The 11,818-nt window shown below is 32.9% G+C and overlaps 1 protein-coding gene across 1 annotated transcript; it reads right to left on the reverse strand.

The window, feature by feature from the left end:
• Nucleotides 1-7,893, reverse strand: LOC148600708 (uncharacterized). Its single transcript, XM_088556505.1, has 2 exons — nucleotides 7,748-7,893; nucleotides 1-4,092 (listed from the first exon to the last, which is right to left on the reverse strand). The coding sequence occupies exon 2, from the start codon at nucleotides 4,061-4,063 to the stop codon at nucleotides 1,346-1,348; it is 2,718 nt and encodes a 905-aa protein (XP_088412631.1). The 5' UTR covers nucleotides 4,064-4,092; nucleotides 7,748-7,893; the 3' UTR covers nucleotides 1-1,345.
• Nucleotides 7,894-11,818: the final 3,925 nt, after the last annotated feature.

The raw sequence follows: 11,818 nt of genomic DNA on the forward strand, positions 1-11,818 counted from the left end.
CCTGCATAATAAAGGACTTCGTAGAATTCAACTAGAGATGAGTACACATCATTTCACTAGCCCAAATAAATTTATCCTAGCACTGGGCTTCGGGCTAGCGGATAAAGGCGAGCACTGTTGAAGTCCTTATAATTAAGTCAGTTTCAATGCATTTTGAACATGTGTGGTAAACAAAACATGGACTTGTCTTTGATGAACAAAACCATCAGTCCAACTGTTTTACAAGTTCTTCCATCATACAAAAATGATTAAAAAACACCAGGTGGTGATAAGGTCTGCATATTTCATTTTCTGATTTTCTGATCTTTCCATTCATGTTGAAAATCTTAATATCACAAATTTGAAATTTTATCTCAAGGGTCAATATTTTGTGGGGGTCAAAATATCATATGACACTGCCCATAACAGAGAACAATGTATATACAGGTTTCTTTTACCACATTTTTAAAATTATTTCAATATCATACTGGTTATATAAAATCTTATTTATTCAAAGAGGAAAAAAATCAAAATTGGCAAGTCACAATATTTACTCACATGCATTACTAGTATATAAACATTAATCAATGTCAACAATAACAATTGAATTACATGCTTAAAACACTAATCCTCATGTAAACCTAGAATTATAGACAATTTTAAAACCTAGTATGACTAACATATCAAGTATAACTCTTTCTTAAGATAGAGCATACCTATTACACCGAGCATTCTATTCTGTCATCTTCCAAAATCATACAGACTTATATTTTCAATGAACTAAGAATGCTTAACATGATATAAAGCAGCATGTTTAAATCATTTTAAAATAATTTTTGACATACAAAATTGTATGGTACAATTAAAAACATTAATTGTATAGTCTCTTTAAGGGGAGATAATTGGCGGGAAAGGTAATTGGAATTTTAAGTTTTTTTTACTACTACAAAAAAAGTTTGGTGACGCACACTTTTCTTTTTACAATCCTTGAAACATTCACGTTTCCTGTTTTAGCGTTCGTTCATCGTTTATCGTGCGTCTACAAATCGTTTCGCATTTCTTTAAATGTAAACCTACCATCAAAATGCCAAGTAGATATGATGCATTTAAGTACATGTAGTTGTATAGAAAACTGTAACAAAAAAGTTGTGGACAAATGAATGGACAGACAGGCCAACACCATGATCACAAAATACCTTCCACAAAGCAAAGGGTATAAAAATTACTACCAGAAAAAGAAGATGAGATTAATTTGTTATTGTAACTTCCAAAAGGTAATAAATAACATAAAAATATAATAAGTGATGAATTAACCTCTAAATGATCAATAGACAACAGCATACTTAAAAAATAATGTAAAAAATCATCATCTTTTAAACACTTTCTTAACTGGAGTTATCAAATTTGTGTCAATAAAGTCCCATAATCCTGAGGGTCTGCGTTTTCTTGGTGATTTTCTTTGTCCTGGGGATGGTGTTCTGGGTTTAGACAAAGTTTGCAGTTTTACAGATTCATCAATTTCTTCATTTTCCACCAAATGACGATCTAACTGTTTCCTTGACACTTTATTTTTCTGAACATCATATGAAGTATTTCGCAATTTTTCAAGTCTTTGCGATTCATGACCCCCTGACCTTACAGGTCGGAAGAGGTCAATCTTAGGTGACACCTCAGTACCTCTATTTCGTAGTAAGTAGCCAGAGTTTCTGGGTTTTCTTGGAGACAAACTCTTGCTCCTGATCTCGAAAGTCCTCTTTGTTTTAGCTGATCTCAGTGATATTTGGGATCCAGATTCAGAAGACGATGTGTAAGACCTTCTCCTTGGTTTACTCCTATCATTTTGAGGGAACTGCAAGCTCTTTATTTCAGTTGATCTCAGTGATATTTGGGATCCAGATTCAGAAGACAATGTGTAAGACCTTCTCCTTGGTTTACTCCTATCATTTTGAGGTAACTGCAAGTGTTTGAGTCTGTCTGTTTCTCTTTGAATTAATTGTTTTCTTTTCTGTTTACAAGGTGGAGAATTATGTTGGTTGATCTTAAATGTTTGTCGGATTTTAGCAGATCTATCGGAAATGTGTGATTTCGAATCTGAGGATGTGAAGCAGGAAGTAGTTCTAGAGCTTTTCTCATGAAGATCATTAGAAGATTTATTGAGAATAACTTTCAATTGATGAAGCCTATCCGTGTTTTTTGCTGATGACTTTGTGTTGTTTTGTTTCAGAGATGTCACTTTTTGCAGCAAAGCATTTACTGAGGATCTCCCTCTTCTTTTTGCAGATGAAGATTGTTGCTTAGCAACATCAGATGTAGGACTTCTCTTCTTTGTGAAGGTTTCTTGTTTACAAGCACCAGATCGCAATATCCTCCTACTTTTCAAGGGAGATTTCCCTCCACCAGAAACTGCTAAATCAGTAGTGTTATGTACAGTCAGCCTCCGTTTTTTCTGTGACTGCTCAGAGACAAAAGAGCTTGCATTATTGATAGTGTTTTCCTTCTCAACATTGTTTTTCCTCAACTCTCTGTTAGCTCTTGTCTGTTTATACCCACAGCGTGATGTTGTTTTACCATTCCTCAATTTTCCTTTCTTGTTGTTACTTAATTTTTTCTGTAATTTGTTTTTGACAGAAGGTCCTGCATTATTATTAGCTTTTCTACTAATTCTGTTACTCTTCCTATTTCTACTCTGCAGCAGATTTTTTTGTGTATTTTTCATGCCTGATCTTGTAGCAATAGAAATAGAAACAGAAGATGGCCTTCCTTTTATTTCTTTTTTCAACGAGTCAATATGTAAAGGAGTATTACTTAAGTTCTGGCTTGGTCTATTTATCAATGGTCCTTTTTTACCTTCTTCTGAAGAATTCCTCATACATATGAGGTTCTGAATTGTTTGTGAATCTTGTCTACTTGATGATCTTGTCCTTTTTTTAATTGGTTCTCTGTCAACAATACTATGATTAATTTCTGGTGGATTGTCATGATTTTCTGGTGTAAAATCTGATTTAGTCCCTTCTTGATTGGAACTACATGTATCTTCTTTCATTGATGTTTTGTATGTTATTTGTTTGGTGATATTCATTGTTTCATTGAGTTTCCCACTTGCCTTCTGTGGAGAGGATTGAAGTTTTTTTTGCATAGCACTATGGAGAGTTTTTGCATTTACTTTTTCTTTCCCACTATCATTCACATTTTCATCTGCAGCATGCTTGTCACATCTTGAACCTATACTTTGTCCTGGTGTCTTAATCTTTCTTGCCTGGACAGGAGACTTTCTTTTTTTACTTGAATGTATTGCTTTCTTTGTTGCCAGTTTAGACCTGGTAGAGCTGGGTGTATTGCAGTACACCTTAGAAGTATAAAGTTTTCTGACCTTTTTAACAGGACTAATGTTGCTAAATAGACTTTCAACCTCCTGCTTTCTCTTGTTTTTTTCCTCCTTCTGTCTTTCTCTTTTCCGAATTTTTTCTAGTAATATTCCTCTTTCTATATCTACTTCATCTTCAGATAATTTGTCTTTGTTATTTTTTCCAGTTGATGTGTCAAGGTCAATAACTTTAGCATTTTGTGTATTTTTATACACTTCTACTATCTGTTTTGTGTTAACAATGTCTTTGCCTCTTGAATCATTGACCTTTCTATTTTTACCCTTTGAACCACATGACCTTTCAAGTGATACTTTGTCATCCTTAATTTGATCATTTGACCTATTTTCCAAAGTTTGACAAGTTGAAGATGTTCCATCAATATCATGCTGACATTTTAAGTCAACTTTTAGTATATATTGAAATGGGCAAGCTTTTATAGGCTCACCATGAAGGTAAAAGTCTAAACTTTGCCAAGTTTTCCATGTTTTCTTGACAGCAGTAACTATAAAATGCTCAGTATGAATTGGTTTCAGGATGACAAATCCCTGTTCAAAGTACAGTAAAGCCCTTAAGACACTCTCTATTTCTTTGTGTGCTGATTCTTTGCTGCATGGCAGAAGAAATGATGATTTTGGGAGAATTTTAATCTTGTAGACGGTATTGTCACATCGTATCAATCTGGTATCTTCTCCTTCAATGTTGAAGAAGTCCAGCACCATCTTGACATCTTAGGGAACATACATGTAACCTACAAGAAATATAATTGTCAATTATTTGGTCAGAAACACTTCTTTAAAAAAAATAAATTTGATTTACATGTACGTATCATGTTGTACATTTGTTAGTGTAGTAGATACATTGTGTAACCTGGAAATATAGTGTTCATATATTCAAATTGACAAAATTAGATTAAAGTAATGAAAAACCACCATAAAACATACACTATGATCAATCTTTTTTTAGAATTTGATCTTGAACTTGATATTACAAAGCAATAATTCATGCAATAAAATTAACATATGACAAAAAATTTACTTGAACTTATACCAAATCTCAAGCACTTGCATCTTGAAAGTTTTACAGTCCTGTTACCAAATACATATTAGCATATTCAATAACGGTATTGAATTCAGAGTTTTTTTAGAACTGATTTATTGCTCCAGATGCTGTGTCTTTCAAGTTTTACAATGTATCTTGTCTGACTTTTCACAGCGACTTCCCACATATGAATCCTGTAGATTACTACAGAAGTGAATAGTCAGTGAGGACAGCGACTTCATATTGCACTGAGTGTCGCATGCAAGGCCAAGGATAAGCGTCCAACAGAATAGGTATAAAATTGATCTACAAAAATGATTCAGGGAATTAAATTCAAAGTGAAAATATCCTTTAAATTGATTTTAAATCAAAATATGCAGTTCATAAACAAAGAAAAAAAAATTTAAATATTTACAGTATCTTGATCCAATAAGCTTATATTTTTTTTTAATGGGCAACAGCTTCCTTATCCTAACTCACTCCTTTCAGCTATTGTTTCATTTTCAAAGAGTTAACAAATGTAAAAAAAAATGTATGAAAATACATTTGTATATACAGTGTAAATACTTAAGTTATACATATATATTCTGCAGAACTTTCTTTAAACTAGATATCATTGAGATGGATCTCTTTGGGCCCTGCTGACATAAAAATCTTGTACATCAGCCATACTAAAAAATTAAATTAATCATGCAAAACTCATAACAGTCAAGACACAAACAGTTGTGCAAAAGTCATTAGTCTAAACCTGGAAGTCAAATTTCAAGGTGAAAGGTCACTAACCATAGCATGTGACACATCATCTTTAAGTGGTCTACCTACATGCCAGACATCAAAAGCCAACACCTAAAGACAAAATTGGCCAGTAATATATTTTCTGGACAAATAAAATTAAGAATGGAACTTGCCCAGGAACAAGTGATCTATCAAAATACCTCCACACCACTGCATGGTTATCAACCCAGCACATGAAGAATTGGGATTGATATTACATGTACATGTAAATTTGGTGAGGGCATAACTTTTTGTAGGTTCAAACTGAATCTGGAGCTGGCACAAAATTGTACAAGTATGTCAGTTAACCACTAGTAGTCCTCTGTTTGTGCATTTGTAACGTATAATCAGTTTATTTCTTTGTTAACAAGGGAATTTCTGCAGTCCTTTTCTTTTCTGAGGAAGTGAACCCAAGACTATGGAGAACCATTTTTATTTTGAATTTCCCACCATTGTATAAAATTTAGAAAACATTGCTGGACATACATGTAACTGTGATAAAAACTTGTATGGGAACTTTTACATTTTTATGGCTTTTTACTCTTTAGTTACCTTTCTCAGACTGAGGTGCCCCCTCTTCCTTCAATACATTTCATATTTATTTGCAAACATCATTGTATAATGATGAAAGAAACTATCCATCTGTTCAAAATTACGAATTTTGAAATCCAGATTTACTTATTTTACCGTTTTCAGATAAAAAAATTATTGTTTTCGCATCATGATCGTGTTTGACTTCAACGGAAGAAAAGAGATCTAATTACAAGCGTCGATAGGATTGTGAAGAATAAAAATGCAAAACAAAACACATGTACATGTATATTGTAATCATCTTTCAAATCCTTTATAAGTCCACATCAAATTCAGACACTGTCGGTGGTAAAGTGATTCATGGTGAAGAAAAAAACACCAAACAAATAATGCTTTTTCAGTCTACATATGCTTTACTTTCACATAACAATCATTTCTGCATTCTGATCTGCACTTTTTAGAAAATCATACATTCATCTCCCACTAAAACCAACCAAATAAAACCATATCAAGAACAATAACTCTTGCAACATGCCCTATACATGTACAATCTACATTAATTGTATATAATTTTTACTTCAATTGCACAATAACCAAATGAAAAACTAAGACTGGTTATGTGATCAATAAATGTTTCTAAAACAAGAAATAATATTTAATTTGGTGGTTTCATAAAGATGTTTCATGAAATGTAATAAATATTCAAGATTGCTGCCATAAAACTTTCCCTTACCTGTTTAGACACTAATTAACACCCTTTTTCTAATTGAATGAATCAAAGAAATGAGATTGAAACACAAATTTGTTTTCCAGATCATTTTTACAAAAACGGATTTGGGACTAATTTGAACCCAAAAATCATGTTAGAGGAACAAATGGCCAAAATTGTGTAAGTTGGCAGGTACAGTACCTGAACTGATCCGCGCAAAAAAATTGCGATCGGTCATCGATCCGTTAAACCGATCCATTTAACTGGTGATCGCATCACGTGACCACAGAGCGGTCAATGATTTTTATTGCTTTTGCTGTTTTGTCAATTTTATACATATTTACATAATATGATAGATTTAAACATCAATTTATACTTTAATTTCACATTTTTTAAAAAAAATTAAAACAGATCTTACGTCATTTTACATAACAAAACTGCAATCAGATCGGTCACTGGTCATCGATCCGTCAAATCATTGCGTAGATCGGTTCGAGGACTGTATGTGGGTGGCCATGAATTGACATTTTTTTATTCCGTTGGCGTTGTCTCGACTCTCATTGACATATTGGCCATATCTAATATATATTTATAGTCGGCGTCACATAAATAACATACTGTTAAAATTTGAATAAAAATATTTTCTACGACTTTATTGACACCTACCGTCGTTTAAATTGTCTTAAATGACTTGCTCATTCGTTAAGCCAAACGGCTTCTCCCTAAACATTGAATCGTTAAATTCCGGTCAGATTTTAATTCTAGGTGGCAATATTTACATTGTAAAAAGTCGGCCATGTTTACAGTGATCGGGTTGCTAGGAGATGTTGTTTACGTTTAAATGGTTTGTCCAAAAACCGAAGAACCCAGAATGCAATTCGGCGTTATTTCGGATATCTCGGATTTATTTTACGCGAACAACGTATAATACCGAGAAGTTGATCAAGCAGACGATTGTCACCGGAGTTCGACGGGAACTTACGCACTTCGTTTGTAAACAAATCGTCCCGTAAAAACCAACATGGCGGATATTAGTATGGGATTTTCCCGTAAGGATTTGTTACGCATGATTTAAGCTAATAAGCGACTTGTTTTTGAGAAGCTGTTTGGCTAAACGAATGAGCAAGTCATTTAAGACAATTTAAACGACGGTTGGTGTCAATAAAGTCGTAGAAAATATTTTTATTCAAATTTTAACAGTATGTTATTTATGTGACGCCGAGTATAGTATAACCTGGTTGGGACAAGCTTGTTCGGGACATCATGTGAGTTCGCCTCTTAACGTATTTCTTTCTGGGTTTACTAAAGTTAATGTTTAAAGGAAATGTTTTTTTACGCAAATAACACTTACTAGTTCTTATTAATTTTCTTGATGGTTTTGGTTTGTTTATATCTTCTGCAAAATTCAAAGATGGCGGGTGAAATAATAATTGTCAATTGAAGTCGGAATGTTGAATAAATCCGGAAATTCATCTGTTTTTCTTCACCTGTCCATCCGTCATAGGGTAACCGCCCGTAACATTAGGTTGAACGTCTCAGTGAAAACCAAACCACTACCTCCCATCGGGTACTGTATACCAATTCACCATCACCATACATTTTGATTAACAATATATCCTTCACCAACGATTTCATGCATATATTGAGTATATGTACAATGTTAGTTCATAACCTACCACATTACCTACCATATGATCTTTAATTATTAAAACTACAAGCATATAGGCTGTCTTCTAGTACTTTAAGCTGGTTTCAAGTTATTTGCCAGAACGAAAAAAATGTGTAAAACTTGTAAATTTTAGTATATGGAAAGATATTTTTAATTATAAATGAGTACACCCCAATGCCCAATGGGACTTGATCTTTTTGTAATCAAAATCCCACTAAATTCCGTCACAACAAAATCATTTTTGTCGTACAAAACTATGTTACACAGACTTGTTTTATGGTCACTTCAATTTTGTAACGACGAAATTCATTTTTGAGACATAATTCAATTTCAAGTTGTGAGACAAAATTGAATTTTTGAGTACAAACCACAAGAATCCCATTCGGCGCCCCGTACCCCAATTAAGGGTCTATACTAGACAGGTAAATATTATTCAATACATTTTTAAATGACATTTTAATTTTGTGAATTAAAGTATCTTATACACGTATCATTATGCAGATGATAATACTTTATCACAATCAGGAAAAGACCTAGAAGGATTAGTCAAAACTAAGATTAAAAATGAAAGTGAAATATTGATGAACTGGTTTGGAGATCGGAAAATGAAGGCTAATCATGACACATTTCAGGCAATTGCCATAGGAAAAAAGACTGAAAATGGGGCTATAATATTGAATTTAGACGACAATGATATTAAATGCGAGGAAGAAGTCAAACTCCTGGGTGTGAAAACTGACTATCAAATTAGATTTGATAAACATATATCTGACATATGTAAAAAAAAAAAAGCTTCAATGCAGCTAAATGTACTGAAACGTATTGGAAAACATTTAACAAAATTGGGAAGGCTAACTATCTACTACTCTTTCATCATGTCAAATTTCGATCAATTATTGTCCAGTCGTTTGGCATTTCTGTGGGAAGGAAAATACTAAAAACAAGTACTATCTTTAAAAAAGGTAGCCGACGTAGTAAAATTTTGTTCTTTCTACATTGACACATGACACATAATTTTCTATACCATTTTTTTGAACGCCAATAAGTTATCAATATTTGACCAATCGTGAAACAGAATTGCGATCAGGTGACTTGAGTTTCCATAGAAGAGTACCTTTAAGGTCAAAGGGTAAAAAGCGAAACTATACCGACTGCGTCAGAAAAAAAGAAATGGAAAAAAAATTCAAGAACGTGCGTCTAATTATTATTTTTTTTTCTATATTTAAATGACACATGTATATATTGCGTGCGTCTAATTATGTATCTGTATGTCTGCATGACTTTTGTGTACTTGTATGTGCTGTTTTGTTATGTGAGTCGGTATACAAGCTCTACAGGACTTATGTTGTTGTAATGTGCATCCAACTATATAAACAAAAATTTCTCTTCTGTTCCATCATGGACAAGATTTTCCTAATAAATGTAATATCCACTTCTGTGTGTATCTATTATATCAGCTATAACTGGGTCATATGCTCAGAGAAAGCCGGACAGTCTAATATAAAGTATTATCGAGTTTCCTCCCGCTCATTGCACAGTAGGCATATTGGGTTAATAAGTACATTCTTGAACTTAGACCTGTTGTTTTACAAAATGATAATTCCTGTTGATAGTTTCAGCTTTGTTGGTATATATATTGAACTTTTCCGGGTATACTCAATTCAGTGTTGATGAATTTGAAGTTTTTGTACATTTTGATATTATCTTTGATATTGTTCTACCCGCGCGGGTTTAATGACTTGTTTGTAATTGATTTCCAAGTAGTTTTGGGAATGGGATATGAGAAACCTTCTTACAAAATCGTGATGACAGAATTCATTTGCACATCCAAAGGATTCTGTAAACTAATTTGCATACAAAACTGAATTTTGTGAAATTTCAATTTTGTGACACAAAATTAACTTTTGTGTTAAATTGCACGCAAAGGTCATTTTGTTGTGACAGAATTCGATTTTGAAAACACAAATATGAATTTTGTGACAAAATTTAATTTTGTCATAATATTTCTCAGTTTTGTATGCAAATTAGTTCACAGGATCCAAACTAAACCAAATTGCACACAAAACTGACTTTTGTTACCCAATATCCAAATTAGGCAACAAAAGTAAAGTCCGTGATACATAAATGAACTTTGTCATGACAAAAATAAATTTTGTCCATTGAAAGATAATTTTGTATGACAAAATTTAAATTTTTAATATGTTATAGATGTTGTTAATTTGAACTCATTTTTCTTGAACAAAATTCACTTTTGTCTGTACAAAATTGATTTTGGAGTACAAAACACATGAGTCCCATTCGCTGCCCGTACTGTTGTCCTCGCTATGGCAGTGTTTGATCAGGGCAATGTCTCGATCCGCGTGTATTCGGAGCCTCAAAGGGTTGAAGTACACAACTTAAATACTGCAACTGTATTGGTCATGAGTATTTTCTCATTAAGTACCAGTCCACATAAAATTCAGAACAGCGCCAATGGTATAAGTTATTCATGGTGTAGATCGAAAGAACTCACAAAAACGATGCTTTTTTCAGTATACAAATGTTATACTTTCACATATTGATACTAATTGCTGCAATCGGATCTGCAATTACTCCAAAAGCCAAAATACATATCACAGTGACGGCTTCAACGTATTTGGATACTGTAGCCCCAGCCTTGATAGAGAACCTTTTTAGAATGACATAATTTTGCAGTACATGTCAAGCATAAATGACCTAGAATCTGTTTAATCGGCTGTGATAAAAATATTGTCTATTGAAAAAATAACATCAATTTTCCATGTGCATATTTTATTTATTGCACTTCGCGCAACAAACAATAAGCATATGGAAACTTTATGTTATTTTTCAATAGACAAAATTTTTATCACAGCTAATTCTTAAATGTAATGTGCTGATAACCAAATACTTCGTTTGCAATAAAGGATACGCGATTCGTTATAATATTGTTTTTGGTGTTGGAAAACACAGGGCTGCCATATTAGCGAATATGTTAAAACAGTGCAGATTCGGGTGTTGACTATTATTAGGAAATATAGTGTATATATACATGTACATGTAACATCATTTTTGCTTGTATTCTTCCTTTTTTCAATGACATAATTAACTTTAAATAAAATATTAGTATAATATGACTGATCTTCCGTGTGACCTATCGATTAGTTGTTATTTGCGATCCTTAACATCCTTCATTCACGATCAAACTTCTGTTATCGATATATTCACGTTCACTTCTCTCGCTTGACATTGTGACGATGTAAAAGAGGTAAGTTCAGAAAAAAAAAATAAGTGTCATAAACTTAGTTCGAAAGTTGTAATGTGATCAATTTTCCTGGTAATTTACTTGCCAGTATTTATCCATTATCAGTCAAAGAATCTTTTTTTCCAAAATGAACAGTATAATTTCAGATATTTTTTTTCTTAATATTTGTGAAAAATCATGAAATCTAGTGAAGAAATATTTTGAAAAATGCCATTTTTCATAGAAACAAAGGGAAAGTTTAAAAGCAACTAACTATACTTCTGGCATGCCACTGTACGTGTTGTATGTGTACACTGCATATTTTGCCCTTATCTACAAACACAAACTGAAATGGGCCCGATACCCACAACATCAACCCCCCCCTAAAAAAACAATCGTAAAGTTTTCAACCCACAAAACATGTTGGATACATTAGTAGATGATTATCTGCTTCCTATAGTAACTTCCTTACTTCACAGCTATCAACAGTTAAATCATATCATCTCTTGCCA

Source organism: Perna viridis, chromosome 12 (assembly GCF_037379345.1).
Source record: "Perna viridis isolate PV_CMFRI_1.1 ecotype Kerala chromosome 12, ASM3737934v1, whole genome shotgun sequence".
Lineage (NCBI taxonomy): Eukaryota > Metazoa > Mollusca > Bivalvia > Mytilida > Mytilidae > Perna > Perna viridis.